The sequence below is a fragment of the Melospiza melodia genome, chromosome 10, assembly GCF_035770615.1.
Source record: "Melospiza melodia melodia isolate bMelMel2 chromosome 10, bMelMel2.pri, whole genome shotgun sequence".
Classification (NCBI taxonomy): Eukaryota; Metazoa; Chordata; class Aves; order Passeriformes; family Passerellidae; genus Melospiza; species Melospiza melodia.
In genome coordinates, this window is record NC_086203.1 from 26,047,021 (window position 1) to 26,068,872 (window position 21,852).

The 21,852-nt window shown below is 37.5% G+C and overlaps 1 protein-coding gene across 1 annotated transcript in view; it reads right to left on the minus strand.

Annotated features, from left to right (window-relative positions):
* The window catches only part of SUCLG2 (succinate-CoA ligase GDP-forming subunit beta), a 102,522-nt gene that overhangs the window by 43,163 nt on the left and 37,507 nt on the right, over positions 1-21,852 (minus strand). Inside the window, exons 3-9 of the mRNA XM_063164343.1 lie at positions 14,071-14,170; positions 13,850-13,940; positions 8,708-8,860; positions 7,655-7,744; positions 5,130-5,226; positions 1,638-1,799; positions 100-242 (exon numbers count right to left, since the gene is read on the minus strand). Coding sequence (XP_063020413.1) covers positions 100-242; positions 1,638-1,799; positions 5,130-5,226; positions 7,655-7,744; positions 8,708-8,860; positions 13,850-13,940; positions 14,071-14,170 — 836 coding nt within the window. The remainder of the gene's footprint in view (positions 1-99; positions 243-1,637; positions 1,800-5,129; positions 5,227-7,654; positions 7,745-8,707; positions 8,861-13,849; positions 13,941-14,070; positions 14,171-21,852) is intronic.

A 21,852-nucleotide genomic window follows, 5' to 3' on the forward strand; every position in this document is an offset into this window, starting at 1 on the left:
GTTCTCATCATGATCTGGGTTTTTCTGTGAACTATTCATGGTCCTACTCAGCCCTGCTGCTGCACAGGGAAGCTCCCAGTCCAAACCCAACATTTTTACCTTGGGATCAGCAGTCAGCAGTTTGAATGCTTGATAGACTTGTGCTTCCTTCACACCTCCTCCCAGATCCAAGAAGTTGGCTGGCTTTCCACCATTCAGGGATATTATATCACATGTTGCCATTGCCAGTCCAGCTCCATTGACTGTAATTGCAAACATCAAAGTGCTTATAATTCACACAGATGAGATTTGTGAAAAGGCTTCAAATGTATCAGCACAACCCCAGAACATGGCTCAAAATGTTACACAGCCATTTCTAATTACTAGTAGCTATCCAAGGACATCCAATGCAACAAATAATTCAAAATCTGGTGCAAACACACCAACATTTAGGTTTTTTTAGAGCTTAGACGTTCATCTTCCTTTAAGCATGTATGAGCACTGGAATAATAATTGTGGCAATGCAGAACCTTCTGATTTTATTAAAAATAAAGAGACATAAAAACTTCTTGAAATGTGAAGGACAAATTGACTCTTTAAGCTCCCCTCCCATCACTCTGATAGTAGTGGATGTTTTGTATTACTGCATCACAGATAACTCATTTTGGGGACAGACCTCAGATGTTCCTGAAACATCTTATTTCAGATTTGCACTGGTCTAGAAACATTTCCATGGATAGGAAGATCTAAACTGGGAAAAGTGATGAGAATTATGTGTCCCCTTTATGTTGTTCCTATTGGACAAATGCTCCTGTGTCAACCAGAATACAGACCACTAAAAAAATAGCATAATGTTGGCAATTATTATTTGGGTTTTGGGACCTTTTGGTTGTTTTTTTTAATTGAGATTGAAGTCTCACTGCCACTTACTGAATCAGCTGCAACACATTATCAGAATCTCGTAGATTTGCCAATATATCTCAGCCAATATAAATGCTGGGCATTTTCTCACCAAGTCAAAAAAAAATTACCTAATTCAATTAGATTAATAACAAAATGTTGTATTGGCTAAAAGAATTTGTACAAAATGAAAATTATTTAGAGCACAGCTGATTCTTCTACTTATCTCTTCTAAACAGCAGAGTAATTTCTGTTCTACAGAAACTTCAGGAAAATAAAAAACTGGATTTCCAAGCAGATCCTTTAGCAGCTTTCCTTAAAGGGAAATGGAGTTTAATATTCAATTGTAACTGGGAATGTCACCTTTATAAAAACATACTTTTCAAGTGCCTTTTGAGTAACAAACTCTTATTTTTTAAAATTAATGATTAGGTTTTGATTACTTTTCTTATTTTGTTTTAATTACTGGAAAGACCAATTACATCAGGTTACAAAGTCAGAAATTGAGTTTTTAAAGCTTAGTGTGCCTTCTCTCTGACACCACTGCTTGTGTGCTGTGGCCATCAGCACAGTTTGCACACAATTTTAGTTTCATTCCTGTAGGAACTTGTGGAAGGACAGACAAAACTGCAGAAACACTCAGTAAAACAAACTGAAATTCTGTAAAGGGTGACCTGAATGTCAGATGTAAACAAAGTCTATACACTGAACAAGCATAAATTTGTTTTCAAATGTCTTTTAGATGTATTTGTTCTTACCAAAGCAAGCAATGTTTCCATCCAGTCCTATATATTTTAAGTCATATTTGGCAGCTTCATTCTCTATGGGCTCATTTTCAGACTTGTCATCCATGGCAAATATTTCTCTTTGCCTAAATTCTGCGTTGTCATCAAAGTTTATCTTGGCATCGAAGCAAACAACTGGAGGAGAGAATAAAACAACACCCAGGAATTTAGAGTTCACAGTCAGCCAGAGCTCCTGAAATATTGCAGCTCCTCCAGCAGAGAGGGGAGGCTGCTTTGGGAATTTGGGAATGATGCTGCCTCCAGCACAGGAGCAGCTGAAGGTCCAGCACTGAGTCCAGCAGGAAAGGAGAGGTTCTACATAAATCCTCTGCTAGAAAAGGCACAGCAAGATCTCCACAGCACACAGGAAGATTTTCTGTGTTTGCTGCAAACAAAGATCCTGTATGTTAGGAGGGCGGTTTTTGTGATTTGGACTGGTGGGCTGCAGCAATGACACAGGAGAGTTTACCTTCCATATTTTGAAAGAATAACAGATATAACAGGCAACACCAACCCAAAGCCATGCAGCCATTCAGAGTTGAGCAACACAAAATGCTTTCTTTAGCCATATTTTGACATTCCTGATGTTGTTAACTATACATGCATTATTTCATTAAAGAGCTTAAAAAACCTGAAACAAATATGTTAAAAATGACCAAAACATTACTTTTAAATAAAGAAAATTAGGAAAGTAAATACAAACCTTCTCATCGATATCAACATCCATTATGGTTATAAAAACAAATTAAGAGGTTGCTAAATCTGACTACAGGAAATAAAAGATACAAAGGACTGGCCAGCAGGCCCAGTATTCCCATAAACACAGCAGCAACAGAAATGCCTGTAGAGTGCTATTTGCCTATTTTCTGACTCATTATTTCTATGGGTTTGCATAGGCAAATGCCTCATTAGATTAAAATGTTCTAAGCAAATGTAAGACTCTATACTTATCATATTACTATGCAAGTAATTTCCCTTGTACTATGTTCAGATTATAATTACTGACTTAAGCATAATTGATTTCTCAAGACAAACCAATCAAATCTAAGTGCCTTTAAATGCTGTGTCCACAAAAATCTAATAGTTTTTCTATCTGCTGGTGTTTTTTATTCACATTGCCACTGGGACATGTCCATGGTACTGTGCACGTGTTCTTGAGCATTGCACACATCTGGAGGTCAATGACAATTAAGAGGACAATTTTAGTCTGGTGGAAATGTAACTCTGTTCAATATAGAGTTTCTTAACTTAGGAAAAAATAGCTAAGGAAACAGCAAATAAAACATTTACACAAGTAGGAGAGTCTCAGCTGTATATCTTGATTTGCATTGGGTTTTGGTTTTTTGATGTTGATTAAAAAAAAAATTATTATTTGACTTGTAACTGATAACAGATTAAATTAAAGCTATCAAATTTCACTTCGGTGACTGCAGTTTCAGAAAATTATTCATGAGTGTGCATAATAAATCTCTTGGAAGAATCCAGATCTTACCTGGTCAATCATCATGTGAGAATGTGCCAAAAAGTAGAAATATCTGCAGTTCCTAATATGCTTCTAATGCACTAGAGCTGCTCTAATTAATTTTTTAGCAATGAAATAATGTAATTTTTCTTCTTCAAGCTTTCAGGTGCTTAAATTTGCTAAGCCCACTCAAAGCTAGAGTACAACTGCAGTTTCAGAGTTGTTTACCTTACACACAAACATCCTCCATGTCACATTTATAGAAACTCTTTTCTACAGAACATTCATCTTTAACAAAGGCCATGCTGTACAAAGTAGAAGCAAAAACATGTATTAATATTTATCAAACCATTTTCACTATCTAAAACACATTGTTATATGTATGATAGACTATACAAATGGATTTTTCTTCCAAACAAATATTAAAGAATGCTCCAACACTTATATTCATGAAGTACTGTTGTTTTTGTTAGCAGTGTAGGATTTTTGTCATCTGCCAATTCAACAGTTTACACTGAGAGCAAACAAAACAAAAACAAATAACAAAAAAAGGGAAGTTTCAGGCTTCTGACCCATTAGTGTTACCAAGTAATTTGCTAGGATATTAAACAAGGAAATACATACAACCTGATGGAAATCCACACAAGTGATAAACACAAAACACAGCAAGAAGTAAATCCATCTGAACCATTACTTTGACAAGAATCATGGGCTTCATACAGAGACTTCTATTTTGTCATTAGGAAGAGCTGCATTAAGCTACTCAAATGTTCTTCCATTTGTTTTATCTTTATTCTTCTTTAAAGACATTTCAGATGGAGAAACTGCTAGCAAAAAAGGAATAAGCACAGGAAGATTCCTGTGCATTTCTCTGAGCAAGAAGCCTTTCACAGCTTGAAACCCACTCTGTTTCTGCTCCTCAGCTTCCTGGATGCAAACCACATGGGGAAAAACCTCAGAGAAAACAAGACAAAAACTCCTACCATGCCTCAGATTAAGCCCTGCTCACTAAATATGCACAGCCATTCCAGGAGAGCTAACTTGGTAACTCATCCAAATCTGTATTTCCACAGAGCCACCTCCAGCAAGGATGCAAGGTGAGTGCCACCATGGCTCTTTCCAATCTTTAAGGACCACATTTTATTTCTTCTCATACTTTCTGTCCTCTCCCTCACTTGTCTCTTCTTGAACACCAATTTCTCCTCTTGGTACACACTAAATAAGCTTCAGCACCTCAGTGAAATGGAACAGTGAGGAGGTAACTGTGATCCCCCTGGATCAGCCCTACCCTATTTTATTATCCCACAGGCACCTTTAGTTCCTCTGCTCCTCACCTTTGTCCAAGCTACTTGAACAAAAATACTAAATGGAAGGAAAGGTTTTGGCTGGAATACCAACTGTTACAATGAGGTGAGAGCTAATTCAGCTCCTCAGTTTTACCCTACACCTCCTCAGCCCTGTAGTCATAGTGCAGGAAGATCAATAACCCTTCTTCTTCCCAAAGGATGTGGCCAAGTGTCTGTTTCAGCTGAAATTTGTCCTGTGCACTAGTAGACTGCAGAGTTATGCACTTTAAAGTTTTAATTATCCCTATGAATGCAGACATAAAAGAACAACTTTCTTTCCACACAATCTCAGTAATTCTATGTGGTGGTTTGACCAGGAAGAAGTGGGAATCAACATACACACAAAAAAACCCAAAAAAACCCTCCACAAAACAAAACCAAGAAAACCCCAACTTTGAACTTGAGCAGAAGAGCAGAAAATGTTCCTGTCTCTCACCAAGCAGAACATGTAGAAGCCAATACTTCCAGTATTGGATGGAACAATAAAAGGTATTGAAATATAAAATCTGCCAAGGGAATATTTATGAATATTGTTTAAATTACATTACAAAATGAAATTAATGCAAAGCTGCTGCTACATCCTTCTATGCAATTTAATTTATAGTTTGCATAAATAAAGAATTATAATGCATTCATTTGTTTCCTTCAGTTTCTTACCTTGCCCTTCTGGAGTTTCACCAAAGGGATTGACTTCAACCTGAATGGCATCAATTTCCAAGAAAAGATTATACAGCTTCTTAATTTGATCTGCTGCCTAAATGTGATCAAATGATTTACAATTACCACACAGAAAAATAAAAGTTCATGTTTGCAAGGCAAAGGTAGACCATTATCGATTATTTTTAAAGTATTACATTGCACAGTAATTCTAGATAATTACTGCTTTTATTTATGTTTTCTTAACCATATTCATAAAGTCACTTGTGCTGTTACAGTGCAGCATTATGATATTGTGTAAGATTTAGTAAATGTGCATTTAAAGACTATACAAACTGGAGATTTTGTACAAAATAGACAGTGCAATTACTATGAAAAGTTTAATTTGGGAAGTGACTGAAGGCACCAGCATAATGAAATGTTCTCTGGTACACCAAGATCTGAATTGCATTCACATTAATCAGTCTAAAGTCACAAACCACAAAGTAGTTTGTGCTCTCTGGTGACTTCACAAAAAAAAAAATCTATTTCTCCTTCCTATATCAGTCTGAAATTTTTTTCTTGAAGAACTCACACCTGAAGCCTGCTTGTTTACTCATTACATGACACTCTTGCTTGTTCCCTACTACTCCTCACCATCTATCCCCATGCCTGATTCCATGGCTGAAAATATCACCACTGACTACTAATTTTCAAGTCTTTTGTTCTTTTAATATTTTTCCACTAATAGAACTACTTAAAAACAGCAACATGAATGTGTATTAAAAAATCCCTCTGGTTCATTACACTCTGTGAACCTATTAGCTGAAATAAGTTTGCAGATGAAGTGCACTAATAAAGAACCACTCCATTTTTTCCCTCTCATTACTGATCAACTAACTGAAGTACACAACCCAAAAAATACTTAGGACCTCTCCTGGTAAGTGAAATTAATTAGAATAAAGAAAGCATAAGTCAGCTTTCCCCTATGAGGTCAGTCATGAAAAAGAAAACATCACAAGTGGGAAGACTCAACCCCAATCCCAGTTCTGCCCAGAGAGGTTGCGGAGTCCCCATTCCTGGAAATGTTCCAGGCTGGGCTAGATGGGGTTTGAGTGACCTGATCTAGGGGAAGGTGCCCCTGCCCAGGGCAGGGTGGTTGAAACTGGATGTTCTTTAAGGTCTCTTCCAACCTACATTAATCTGTGATTCTGTGATAAGATTCTTTAGAGAGTCCCAGCTGGGAAGCAGCACAAATTCCTTTGGAAGCCTGCCCTCCTCAAGAGTTATCAAAGCATTCTCAGTGGGTTTGACCCTAAAAAACCCATCAGTTGTAAATGTGCAGCAGCTTCCTTGGCACAAACCCTCAGGCTGACAAAGCACCCCAAGAGCATGGGGGGAGCTCTCAGCAGTGACACTGGGGAGGCAGCACCACCATGACCCCACACTGGCTCTGGGCCACCTGGAAAGCTGCTGCTGCCACAGTGCTCTCTGCAATGGCACCAGAACACCAGAATCACTTCACTTTTATTAAAGGCTGCTCCATCTTTCAGCACCTCTGTGAATTCAGGCAGCTTAATGTCAACGCTTCCCTTTCTCAGGGTCTATAAGAACTGAGCCTCTTCAAGCAGAAAATCCCAGCCTAGAACTAGAGAATGTATAAGTAAATACCAGGATTTGTCTGGATAAAAAGGATGTCCCTGTGCTTCAGTAAATTCCTTTTAGTTGACTACACGAGGGAAGAAATGCATTCCAGCAGCATTATTTAAATGTGTTGTTTAAAAGTCCATACATATTTGCTGTTAATTATTAAGTACCAGAACTCTTCAAGGGTTGAAAGGTTCTACATAATCATTCCTCCTCATTATATATACAGCTAAATCTTCAAATGTGTGTTAATCAACTTAATCATTATGCATTTGTTAATTGCATGTTAGGATAGAAAAGAATTAAAACTGCTGAATTAAAAATAAAGTAGTTCTACAAAAATGAGTTTCATACTGCAGAAAAAACCCAGGCCAGCTTAAATGAGCTCTTTTCTGTCCAAAATGATGCACATAGGCAAATATATATATTCAAAATATATATGTACAGAAAAGAGATACCGAAAACACAACATGCTGTCAGCCTTTTGTTTTTGAGTTGAAAAATAAAAAAAAATTTAAAAGGTCCAAATCACAAAGCCAGATACACTTTTATTTCTCCTCATTCTAAGGGCTAATTTTCAAAACCAGCTCTACCCATGCCATTTACAGAGCTCCAGTGGAATTCCAGTGAAAACAAAGGAATCCCACATGGGGAAACAGCATGTTGCCATCAACTGCTAAAAAGAGAAGGGACTCACACTATAAAACCAGAAGGAGCTTATTCAAAATGCTAAAGCCTAATGACAATTACATAGAGCAATTTAGTATTTAGAATGTCAAAATGATCCTGATTTAATGGACACTTGGCCTTTCCAAGTGGCCTTTCCTATTGGAAAACATTTAACATAGAGCTGGGCTAAAAAGCCCTCAGCCTAAAGCCAGAGGGGGGAGTCAAGTTACCTGCTGCTGCAAAGGTCCTTGGAATCCCAAATTTTTTGCCATCTGCAATGCCTGATGATCCTTTATGCCTTCAAAAATATCTATTTCCTCCTGCAACAGTAACATGCATGAATATAACTAAATATTCAATCAGAATGGAGGGTTATAGCTTCAAAAGGAAAACACTTAGTGTACATGTGCAAATTAGTAATTAAAGCCTGGCTGTTTGCCAAGGCTCCCTGAGACTGAGGCTACAGCAGCTGCCTATAGGGGATGTTATAATTACCACACTGACTATGAAACAGTCCTTCCAAAAAATATATAATTCTTCAGGGTGGCATGCTGACAAGAGAATGTGACACCAGTTTTCACTTTTAATTACTGTACAGATGGCATTGACGAATATTTAGTCTGTTAATTTTTATGACATACTCTGGAATATTTTCAAGGCAATGAGTGTCACTGGCCAGTAACACCGTGAAGTTTATATGATTTTTTTAAGTGCACATTAAATATTTTTACAATTTTTTGAATAATTATACTTGATAGTATCAATTATTTTCTCAGCTGAATAGCTTGTCTACTCATTATCATGCCACAGTAACTTAAAAAATACTTCAGTGTAGTCACCATTAAGAAAGCAATTACAACAGTTGTATTTCAGATGCAAAAGTCTTGCAGGTACAAAAAAATAATTAACAACTCTGTCAATTAGAGAAAAACAGCCACAGAAACAATAAGTGTATTGGCACCAACCCACCTGTGAAAAAACAGTGTACCTTACTGAAAGTAAAATTTACTCATAAAACATTTCAGATATTAAGTTTAACATATCACATAACAGCCAGGTTTAAGATCTTTTTCTAATTGAAAAATTCTAGTAAAATCAGATGTTAAATATGCTTCATTTACTAGATGATGGGTATGATCCTGTATTTGATGAAACACTATTTTTATGGTTCTTCTTGTCTCCTTTTTACAGAGAAGAAGGAAAAATGGGAGGAGAAAGGGGGAAAAATATTCTTTTGGATAACTGACAGAGAAAAATGTTATTGCAGAACATTACTCTAATACCTTAAAGATAAGTTCTGGGCTAGTTACTGCAACTTCTTCTATGTCCACACCACCTTGTGGACTGCCAACCATAACAGGTCCATTGCAGGCTCTGTCCATCAGAATGGCAAAGTATGTTTCCCTGGAAATATCCAGTGCTTCTGCAACCATCACCTAAAATGCAGAGAGGGAAGAAAAGAAAACATTGGTGCTTCTGACTCATCCTTCTGCTTTGCCTAAAATGCAGCAGTTTGATACTTGCTACCCTGAAGAGAAACATTGGTTTCACTGCTTTTACTGCACTACTACAACCTTGTGACCTTTTTCCCTTTTTCAATCTGAAAATGAAGTAGCCACCTCTGCAATTTAATTAGAATTACATTCTTCCTTAAGAGAACTACTAATTTCCATCTTTCAATGGAAGTGGTAGAAATCAGGAAAATCACTTCCCAAGTATTAATATAATTAAGAAGGATTAAATGGCAACATCTTTCTAGCAAGGTCTGTTTCTGAAGTGACGGTTTTGAACAATGACTGCAGACAATGATCATCACTGAATAAACCACAAGGAGAAATTCATTCTCTGAGTCAGCAGATCCAAGAGGCATTTTTGTACCTGCAGCCCTAAAACTCTGCCTACCTGGCACAAGGTGCTCAATCAAATGAGTATTTCTGGGTTTCCATAGTTCAAGGGCTATAAACAAGAAAGATGCACTATACTTTCACCCAAGTCACATTTCTGACAGTCTGTTCCAGAGTACATAAGAAAGAATGTAGGGACTTTCTGCCAGGTAGTAGGTATTAGAGGAGAAAAAATTGTAAGAAACAAGAAATCAAATAGAGCCATCAGTGCTCAGAATGGAAGGAAAGATGAAATTTCTTTACGGTGTTTTTGACTTGGAAGAAATTTGCTTTATAGTAATTTTGTTTCTTTCTACTTTTACCTCACTTTATTCACACAACACAAGGGGATGTAAAGGAATAGTTCAAATAAACAACTGTTCAAAAGGAAACTAAAGAAAGCAGGGTGAAAGAGAGAACCAAGAATGCAGAAAACTACTGTACTACTTAAAAGCATCTGCCTATTTTAGTCTACTACAGAGGGATGATAAAAGACAACTTCAGAGACATAGCTTGGCTTCCTGCCAAGCTTTGTCAAATTAACAAGCAAGGGTAAGGAAAGCATCCTTGATTTGCTACTATTTTTACCTGCATCCATGTTTTCCCCTTCTTACATATCCTGCATCAATGTATCTGAAAAATGTGAGTCAGTTGCTTTAGACATAAGTCAGATAAAACCAACTGGTCCTACTGGATCTTGTCAGAGCTGTTCAGTTTCCACAGAGTTCAGGGTCAGGGCCAGACTTGGGATGGGAGTACACTCCACAAGTTTTGAGGAATACATTTGCAGGCACAGCAGGTGGAACTAACATTATTAAATCAGCTATTTTCAACTGAGACTTCCAGCCTGAGTGATTGTCCTCACTGTTGCTAATTAACAATGTCAACATCATCGGATACTTCTCTGTCTTAATTCACAAAACTACTGAGAGTCTACTTTGCAGTAGGAAACCTTAGCGCAAAAAACTGTTAGATTGTGAAATATCTCTAATTCCTCCCAACAAAATAACTTTCCTTCACGATCCTCCCTGTTTGATGCAGAGCAAAGCCAAGGAAATTGGTGTTCCAGGTCTTTAAATATCATTTAAGTCTACCTATCACTCACACAATAGAATTAATGCAAATACATTGATGAACAGTTAAGAACAGGGAAATTGAATCTACAGACTGTTGACTCTTCTCACATTTTGTCTGTTTTGCTTTTGATAAAGAATATGACACACCATTATCTGTTTACCATACCATATTTATATTTAAAATGTCCTGGGGAAAAATCAGTTTTCATTAAAACTTCCTGACAACTTCAAGGTTTGCTTCTCTGTAACAAATCTTTACCTAAAAGTTTAAGTCACACATCTAATGTCATGAGGGTAACTGTAACAGCTTTTCTCAAACAGAATCAAATATGCAAAATGTTCATTCTGTTATTGCTTGGAGAGAAAAACACAGGTAGTGAATTCTCAGGTTGTCATGATAAGAGAAGACTGTCATCACAGATAGCCAGGCTCTCCAAATTCCAAATGCCATAAGAGGATTTTATGTAAACTCACAAAACAGGTTCCAAGTTATGAGGGAATTGAAGAGATTGCTATTAATTTGAGAAACATCAATCTGAACAGGCACAAACACACTTTAAATTCTGCAGCAGGTGCACAAGTTGAGAAAGAAAGCTGAAACCGTCATTTTCTGTTTCATAATTATTCTAATTGTAGAAAATTTCTACCTTTTATACCTTCCTTACAAATAGATGTAAAAGGTACATGACTTCCACTCCCTGACTTGACACTAGCTCATTTCTTGTCTCACAGAAAGTGACATAATAAATATTTTCCTTCTGAAAAATGCTTATTACCTATTTTTTTTTTAAACATAGGAATATTTTAAACCACTCAAACGTCCAGAACACTGAAAAGTTTAAAAAGCCCAAATCCTTTTCTTCCTGAAATGCAATTTTCCTTAAGTACATGTAGAACACAATCTCTTCCATACATGCAGAGAGAAAGTACGTGCCTTGAAATAGAAAAATGCCAGTGATTTGTTCTCACCTTCCCCACTGCCCTTAGCAAGCCCAAAGAGCCTGCCTGGCATTTTCAGTGCATTACATTCCCACTGCATTAAATGATATCTCAGACTTAGCTAAATTTATATGCTTAATAATATTATTGTAGTTTGCCCCTTGATTAAAATGTCAGTGTTTGATTTTGTAGTCCTGACACCACAAACCTGAGTGCCTTAGCTCCTCTAACTACCTTTAATATCCCAACGTGAGCTAGCTTTGTAAATGAGAAATTCTTTTAAAACAGACATAATTCTGCTGGGAAACAATTTTTTGATGAAGCAGTGCATAATTTTAAACATGCTTTCTTCACTATCTAATAAGCATAACATTGGACAAATTGAATTAATTTAAAGCGGGGTGTATGCTCTTAGCATTAATTACTAAGAATCAAGAACTTAATACCAAAAAATATAAAACATAGTAGTTAAAAGCCAACATACTTTTAAGAGCCAACTCTGTAATCAGGATGAAAGTCTATGAGCAAATCATCAGCTTTTCCCAGTGAAAAGCATCACATTGGTTTATCATGGATCAGCATTAAAATACCAGTTTCCTAGGAACTCTATAGCAAAGCAAAAATACACAGTCTCTCAAGGCTGTGCACAGTCCTGTACCACCAAAGTAAATATCTGAAGCTCAGTAGTGAAAATTTCACCTCAAACTTCACCTCTGCCCCAGCTGCTTGGTCCTGCCCACTGTTCATTCACACAAACATGTGGAGGGGAGAAAGGAACCACAGGTTAAATGTTCTATAGCCACATGGCACAAAAGTCATCCTAATACAAATCCTTTGAATAATCCACGTCAAAACTGCCCCCAATACCCATCTCCTTCTTCCATTTCTATCAATTCCAAAGAAAATCAGATGTTTCTGTTTCAGAACTGAATCTGTCAATGATGAACAGGCTTGCACTCTGACAAAAAAGTAGAATTTCTGTATAGATGTATTCAAGGCAGGCCAACTAGGGCAAAAGAATAAAAACAAAGAACTTATAAAGGAAAGCTGCTTTTACAGTACTAATTTTCCCAAGCAGAGTGCCTTAATATGGAAAAGGTACATCCTGTCTTATATCCTTAGTATTATCAGGATCTCTGACAGACATGCCTTAATGGTAATACTGAGTCTCCTATTTTAATATATAGTATTTCTTTTTAAGAACAGCTCTGAGGAGTGGATGGAAATCTGCTCTCCTTGCTCCCCAAGAGAACTGCCTGAATACCTTCCTCCACCCTCATTAGACAGGATCCTTCCAGACAGGTGTTCCTTCCCCTTCTATGCTAATACACCAAGCTGTTCACAGGATATTAAATGTGAACTGCAGCTCCTTCAGCTCAAGCCAAATGATTTCCTGGCATCAGACAGAGTGTGGCTCTTGACTACTTACCTGTATGAGGATTCTTGCTCAGTCAAACAAAGCAAGAGGTAAAAACAGATACAGCAGCTAGGCAATTGCCAGGATTCCCTGACTCAAAGAATTTTACTGATTTGAAGGACACTCTTGCTGAATCTTTGTTTCTCTTATTTAGGCCAATACAGAGCAAATAATTTATGCTGAAGTGAATCCTGGTGCCTTGCAGAAACCACCATCATTGGAAAATGAATTCCCATGGTTATCTGGTACCTCAACCACTACCATGAATATATTTTAGTCTATATCTACCACAAGAAGAGATAATCTACTGTTCAGAAACTTTTTTTCAATTGAGAAAAAAATCTCATGCAAACCTTTCAATACTTAAAGAGGGCATACAATAAAGATAAGGACAAACTTTTTAATAGGGCCTGTTGCAATGAGCCAAGGTGGTTCTAAGCTAAAGAAGACAGATTTTGACCACACATAAGAGAGAATTTTTTTACAAGGAGGTTGGTGAGGCACTGGCACAGGTTGCCCAGAGCAGGGTGGATGCCCCATCCCTGGAAACATTCAAGGCCCGGTTGGATGGGGCTCTGAACAGCCTGATCTGGCTGAAGATGCAACTGCTCATTGCAGGGGGTTGGACTGAAGGAATTTTAAGGATTCCTTTAAACTCAAACCATTCTGTGATTCATCTGTCACTCTGTTAAGACTTGCACAAACCTGAGGGTGACTGAAGTACAGATAATATTATTATTAAAGGGAACCATATATCTGCTGTTTCTGTAAGCAGAATGTCAATAAGTGTGTACAGCTAATGCTATAGTGCAGCTGTATCACCATTTAGAAATTATTTGTTGGGAGATAAGCCTATGACAAAGGATTCCTTTCAATATTCACAGAGAAAACAATTTATTTTTCCATCGGTGGGTGTGGCAAAATTGATGAACAAAATATATACACAAACTGAAGAAGTAACATTTTCTTTTTTTTTTTTTTTATCAATTAGATGTAATCAATCAGGAATTGGAGAAGGATTGGAAAAAAACCTATGTTGTACATCCCAGCTTATTAATGCAAAATTGCAGCTGAACATAGTTTTCAACTTTCAAGAGGCCAAAATCTTACCTTTTTAACTGTCACACCATCCTTTGGAGTTTGCTTGGTTGACAGATTGTACCCAATCATCTGTTTAGCAAGCTGTTCAACAGTCTTAGGGCTACAAACAAAGCAAAAATGTTAGTTTACTGAAAAATATTAAAAGAAACAGTCCATAGCTATGGTAAACAGCCTAAATATTATACAAGAAGCAATTTATTTATGTAGTTTTCCCAATTGAAAGTACTTACTCTTTAGTTAGATGAACTCCTCCTTTCAATCCACTATTGAAAATACCTTTCCCTCTCCCTCCAGCCAGAATCTGTGCCTTCAGAACAATTTCCTTTGCCTCTACAAAGAAAAACACATTGCAATTCTGTGGTTGGTCAATTATTGAGCTTGTTAGTACGAGATCAAAAAGCATTTCCAGACTGGACTCTTAAACCAACAAGAAATTGTTTATAACTAGTGAGCAACAAAAGAAGAGTAAATTCATCACTTCTATAAAGCAACCTTGCCAAAAAAGAATTGCTCCAGGAATTTAAGGGATACACAGATTATCAGAGGGATAAATAAGTCATTGTGGATATCAGAACCAAGCTGTTAATGCTCCATGGCCTGCACAACAAACCACACACAACCAGCTCAGCTTCATGGCTCACACACTGGCACGGTTTTTAAACATAAATCAGACCATATTTTGTCTTGAATGCACAACAAAACAATGCTCATCAAGGGAAATAAATTACATTCCTTGCTCTGAACACATGGAAGGAAATGCATGGATGTGGTTCTTAAAGGAGAAATCCCCATGTCCAAAGGACAGGTGAGTGCAGAGCAGGGGCAGGAGCTGTGAAACGAAAACATTTCATCTGTCTGCGAGGCATCACCTGGACCTCTGGCAATTTGAGTGTAACAGGCTCAGTAACACAAAAGAGCATCAAGACAGCGACAAAAGCAATTGCACCACATCCTACATTCCAAACAAAAGCAATCCCGACATCCTCACAGAGTCAAACAAGGGGGAAAAGGGAAAACAACCAACCAAACCAAATCACCACTCATCATCTCTGCAGCTCCAGATCACGGCAAATTCCTGAACCATGAACACCTCCCAGGTGCCTTTAGGATGTTTATTAACAACAACCACTGCCACTTTGCACATTCATCACAGCAGTGCTGGCTGCTTTGCAAAATCCTAATATGACCAGATCACCAAGTGTGCCTGGAAAAGGGTCATTGTTACCCTCTCCTGCAGTCTGTGGAAATCTCTGATTTCAGTGGTGTTTGGATTAGGTCACACCTCAGACAATAATATTTTATCTAAGTATCAAGGAAGCATGAGGATTTGTTGTTAAATTGACAAATTTACTGTTTAATTGGCACAGAGGATACAGATACTTTCAATCAAACACATACGGACTTTCTAGGCTGTAAAAACATTTTAAAGATTATTAAATGTAAGTTTCGAGTTGCAGCAATTTCTGGTGCAGGCAAGCTCTGACACAGCATCATTCCAAAGTGCCTGTATAATAAATTTCAGCAGCTACAAAAAGAAAAATTGAACCTTAGAATAGGAGAAATATTATGAAACAAATATTCTATTTAACACAGGTATTATATTTTAACATAGTAGTACTATTACTATTATTATTAATAATTACTTTTAACGCAGATACTGTAAGAAATGCTTAATTTCTAAGCTTCTAAAATTTCTCCACATGCTTATCCATTCAGTAACATTTAACGTATATCACTCTGAACTTTAAAAGCATTCTCCTTGAAAATATTTCATGCATTCCAATATATTCATGTTCTGGACTCCCTATTACTCATGCCACTGCAGGGCAGATAACAAGGAAATTTAAATGCAACAAAAAGTTTTATCTAAAATGTTTCATAAGCACACAAATTAAGATGAATTAAAACTATAAATCACTTTTCAACCTGCACAAGCAAACTCTAAAAATCACAGTAGCAGCTGTGATAAAGAATCTAATATGGTATTGTTAAGAGATGCTGTAAGCGTTTAATTAAATCAATTTTAGCTTCCAGCCATCCTGAAAATGTGAGCTTTGATTGTCAGTGATGGGTGGTATCAGTTCTGGGAGTGATCATCAGCCTCATTCCCAACCTTCCATGAGCACCAATTATCTCCACTGGGCTCCAACAAATGAAGCTAGAGAAAGGAATTAATGTGTGCATTTTTATAATCCACCAGAGGACTATCAAGGCAATAGAGTAACTTCAGAAAAACAGCTATCAAACCCATAAGCAAACAGACAGAAAGTGAGCACAGCCACGTAAAGATTAGACCTGAAGAACTAATCAATGCAGCAGCTCAGCAGAGCACAGTACAGCAGGTTCTTCATGCCCTGCAGGAAACCAACAGGAAGCAGCTTAATTCCATAATTATTTGCCCAAACTCTCTAAAATTAAATAAACCATCCAGATCTCATTTTACAGTACCTAGGGTTGATCATTCAGTACTTACCAAGTTGATTCACTCCTTAATGTCACCATCTTATCTAAAGAGTTGATTTCTAGAAATGCTCGCACAAAGTTTTTGTTTGTTCCTGCCTGAATTCCCTAATTATGTTATGAAAGACTATGCCAAAACAAAAATGTGGGGTTAGCTAGAATATTTGAAGTAATTCACCTTCACCTCCAGGTTTAAGGAGAACAATATAAAAAACATACCTTAAGTCAGTATTAAACTCATTAAAACCAGAAAGGTGTAACTAATTTCTATTAATACCCTTCCAAACTGTTCTAGTAACACTGGAAAAAATGTTTAAGGAGAATTCTGCAGTTACACATAAAGGATTTGAAGAAAACCTATCACAAACAACATGCCTGTACACCACCTTAAAGCACAAAGTACAACATTTTCAACAGCATTAAGGCTTCAACCAACTTCTGTATATGGCCATTGACTGACCAGCCTGGTGCAAATTAAAACACAAAAACAAACACAAAAACTCCAAAGAAAACCAAATAACAAACCAGCCTGCTTCTTAAGTGTGCATATGTGGATTTTTAGTCACAGATTTATATTTTTTTTATCATTAGAAACAATACAAAAACCCGACAGCTTTGAAGTGTCACTAATTTAGCAACAAATAGCTGCAAACTGCTCCATGCAGATTAATGACACATTGCTGGTAACAGCATGTGTTCTTCACTAATTATAACCTGAATACATTAATATCTCAGACTGAGCAGCTCTCTTATTTGCCTTTTTTACGTTAATCTATGGAAAAAGAGAGAGGTGCAGGTGTGGTGTTAGAGATGGGTTTAAGGGCTGGACTGTGCAGTATTGGGTTAAATGGGTGGATTTGGTGATCTTAGCATCATTTCCAAGCAAAGTGATTCCATGATTTCCAAAGAATCCTTTAAAGAAATGGAACTAAAGTACAGCTGGTCCCTAAGTCATATGTCAATAAATAAGCAAGACCTTGACTCCTCAGAAGAATACTCAGAATTCAAAATTTGAGAACTGGCTCTGGCTCTATGTATCTAAAAAAATTTAACCACAGGAAAAAAGCCTTGAGTACTTATTTTTCTATAATAAATTCAGTTATTTCAGCAGGGCAGAATAGAACACTGAGGGACAAACAGCCTCTACATGGCATCCAACAAAACCTCTCCCTCCCTCAGTCAGCACTGTGAATACAAACAGCAGCGATACTCCTTGCAATTGGAATAAGCTCAGTGCTGTAATGAAAGCCTATTTAAAATCAATAAAATCAGTCCTGCTTTTGGGAGCTATGATTACTCTGGTCCACTGGTACTGCTTGCAGCAAAAATGAACAGCTTGTTCTCAGCCCACTGCTGTGTATATTTAACTACTGAATTCTTGATCGTGAAACAATATAGTGAGAAGCAGAGTTCTGCTGGTTTTATGCTATGCTAATTTATTACCTGTGAACAACTTTCCATTATTATTGATACGACTGTGTGGCTGCAAATTAGGCATGTTAACAATTACATTAAAATGTGCTGTAGCTTATCAAAAATAAACTGCTGTAAAGAACACAAGATGTATGGGAACAGCTCCCCTGCTCATGAACAAAAGGCATTCTACCAGAGGGAACTCAGGACTACTTTGACAAGACCTCCCACACTACAGAATCAGAGCTTGGGACAAAGGGAGGAGGTCTCACATGAATTCCTAATCAAATTTCTGTCTCACCATGAGATTTTCAGGGGTCTGGCTTCTCTATCTGCAGGGACTCTGTATAAATTAATTACTGTCTGTGCCTCCTTTAAAAATGCAGAACGCATTCCACCATGACATGAGTGTGTTTTTACCCCAGTGCAAGGCAGCTGGGCTCAGAAGGGTTCACTGCAAACCCCTGACTGCAATGTAAGCACTGCAGCAGGAGCAGAGAGTCCCTGGAATGTGCCTGATCTCTCTCAGAATGAGCTCAGCACACATTGCAAAGCAGAGAGCAACCCACAGTCACAGGAGCTCCACAATGCAAAGTCAGGACAGTCTTGAGTTCTACAGATTCTACTAACAAGCTACAAAATGGCTAACTATCTTCCTGCACAAGGTCTTTTAAGGCTAAACGATCCAATTAAGCAATGACACCTAAATTATTTTCACTTTTAACCCAGTAACTAAGCTTAGTTTCCACACTGAACACTGAATCTTAAATTTATTATAATAACTTTTCACATTTGGGTATCTTTACACCAGCTTGGTCTGAAATCTGAGACAGCTCTTCCCAAGTATTGCTGCCACTTCCACAGCTGCCCATCTTCTGAGAGCTGCAGGGATGCAGCATCCAAGGCAGCTCCCAGGCTCTGCCAAGTGAGCAGATTGAGATGAAAAAGAAGCTGTCCACAAGGTACCTCCCACACCTACAAAACTATTGTGCTTAAAGGCCTTTTGAATGAAGATAAACAATGATTTTCCCCCTCCTTTAATTTTAATTTAAACTCTCTTCCTCTGTTATTTTCATCCTTCTGCTCCATAACACCAAAAAGAATTATGTTCTTACAAGCCCACTCTCTACAACCTTTGGTTTGCAGACTAGTTTAGAATTAAAGTTAAATAAATCATCCATTTTATAATTCCATACTTTTGAATATATTGTATATTTATTGCTAGATTATAGGCCTCATTAAAATCTATAATGATAAATTAGTCAGTCGCTTGATTCTGTCACTACTGTTATTAATTGCTTTCATAGCCATTACTACACACTTCACCGGTGATAAAAATTTTAAGGCTAGATAAAATCAGCTAAGTTAAAGCTCACTCTCAATATTGCAGCCTTAAACCCTCTCAGAGTAAAAGTAATCAAGTATTCACACATCCTACATGTAAGTTAAACCTGATAAATTGCTTATACAGCAAAGGGAGCCTCACGAGATCCAGCAGCACCACTATAATGCATGGAAAAATATGCACACTAAGGCAGGGATCCAAAAGAAACAGTTCTCATATTGAAACTGCTCATTGTATGTGCTTGATTCAAACTCCATGGGATATCTCACTCCTGATATTTTTCAGCCTTTAACAGCTTCTTTTTTCAACATAACTTCTCATTATTTTTTACATAAATTTCCTCTGTAATAGACAAAGGGCTTAGAAAAATGGCTATTTTCACATTTGCTTACAAACTTGAGAGCAGATGTGGTTTGAAACTCAATCAGGAAAGGAACAAATTTGTTCTTTTGTGGAAGAGGACTGAAGTTCACTGGCAAGAGAGAAAAAAAGCTTTCTGCCAGCTCTAAAGCAACATCCATTCTATGGGCAAAACAGAGAAAGACAGTTTCTGAAACCTGCAGTCATCCTGGCATCCTGCAGCATATAAATAGTAAATACTGAACAAAAATAGAAAAATCCATGCAAAGGGAACCAGGGTTCTTTCTTCATTATACCCAGTAGGTCCATTCTTGCTACTTTTAGACTTCAAAATATCCTTTATGTTATGCCCAAGCCAATATTATTATTCTCCTCTTCAGATGATTTCATTTTAAGAGGCTGCAAAAGCAAGCAAAGAAGACTTTTCTTTCTGTATTAGTCACAATCCCTATGATCGGACAATACCATCATGGAAGCTTCTCAGGATACTCTGTTAAGCACTGAGAAACCTGGGCATGCAAAATCATGTGCTTTCCTTGTAAGTACTAAATACATGAATAAATCACAAGACTTGATTTCTAAAACTTTCATTCAAAAATTTGTCAGTTTGAACAGATTCTTATCAAGATATTTCTCTCTATTCTTCCCATTTCCTTAAATTACAAAAAAAATTAAAAAATTTTAAAATTACCTTTTAAAGCTTACAAGGATTTGAAGTTTTCCTTGCCAAAATAACATGCAAACCTTTTTTTGCCCACCCCCCCCTCCAGTAAAATATATTTTAAAGTTGGCAGACTCAGGCAGATCAACTGTGCCTTAAATTCTTGACTGAATAGCATAACACAATTTGTTTTAATACAGTTCAGGGAACAGGCTCTATGCAATCTGTAGTGTTGAAGTCAAGCAGCCATTAGGAACAAACACTGTTCTCTCCCCGTGCTGCAACAATACACACACCTGCTTTCCTGGAACGTGTTCAAAATTTCATTCTTTCTGATTATATGTAAGGCAAAAAAAGACACAAAGCCTTCTCTGACTGATTCTAATTCTTTTATCCATTATTGAACTGCAGAGATGATTTTGAAAAAAATTGTAAGTAGTGTAGAATACATAAACCAAGGCACACATATTAGTTTTTCTCACTTCACTTTCAATCATAAAGGAGTTGTTGTAGTTGGAGATAGTCTCAAAAATGGAGCACAAAATAAAAAAGGTAAGCAAGACAGCTGGGAGTTCACATGGTAAAAAAGCAAGTTAATTTGAATTTTTAATATGAATTGTAGAATCACAAATGTTTTGGCTTGAAAAGGACCTTAAAGCCCATGTTGTTCCAACCCCTGCCATGGCAGGGACACTTTCCACCATCCCAGGCTGCTCCAAGCCCTGTCCAACCTGGCCTTGGACACTTGCAGGGATGGGGCACAACTTGCTTCAGTGTATCACCTCCCTGATGGTAAGGAATTCTTTCCTGATACAAAATCTAAACTTTCTCTCTTTCATATCTGAAAATGTGCAGAGAATAAAGACAACTGCAATGTTACAACCACTACTTCAGAAGTGCTAACACATCCATAATGTGACAGGTGAACCCTGTTCAAGCAGAGGCTTGATAATCAGCCCCTTGCCAAGCACAGTCTTTCCACAAAGGCCTGCTATGCCCAGCAGGATCCTTCAAAATAAGCATTAAAATGGAAGCCAAAGCTTAAAGAAATGTGGAGGACATCACACAGTGAAGGCTGGAAAACCAACGGCCTTGGGAAGTGAGAGGAACAGGCCACAGGCTCAGAGGGAGAAATCAACTTTAGACCCAGTTCCTGCAAGGCTGCCAATACTAGGCCAGGGCTAAACTCCTTCAAAGGGTTTAATCTCCTCTTGCTGCCTTGTAAAAGCTGGGACAAAGTGACCTGACAGGTGCCCATGTGCATGCACAGCGCCACTTGAAGGCACCTCACCTCTTTACTCACCACCACAGTGGTCATTTCTCTTCTTTACAACAATTTATAGATTCTTTCATCTAACAGGTGCTTAATTCTAAGCACACACTGATGCCAGCTTGGCATTTGGGTGCCTGCGTAAATATTTCCCTCAGTGGGGCTTTGACCCATTTCATGAAGAACTTCTTAATGAAGCTCCAAACCTAAATCTCTTCTACAGATTGCATTTTTACCCAAAGCAATGAAAATACTGAACAGCTCTCCGCTGAAAATTTACATTTTTAGCAAAATTAACATTTCTCTCTCAGAGACAGTTGTGGTTATACAATTCTGCTCTAGCTCTTAGCCTTGTATCCCTTAGCTTTTGTTTCATTGTGAAGGGTTGCATTAGGTACCACACATTTTGCTGTTTAGACCACAAATAAATCAATCCACATCAAAAACTAGAAATGTACAAAAGAATAGCAAATCTGGCAGTATTTTGATCTGAGCCAAGCCCA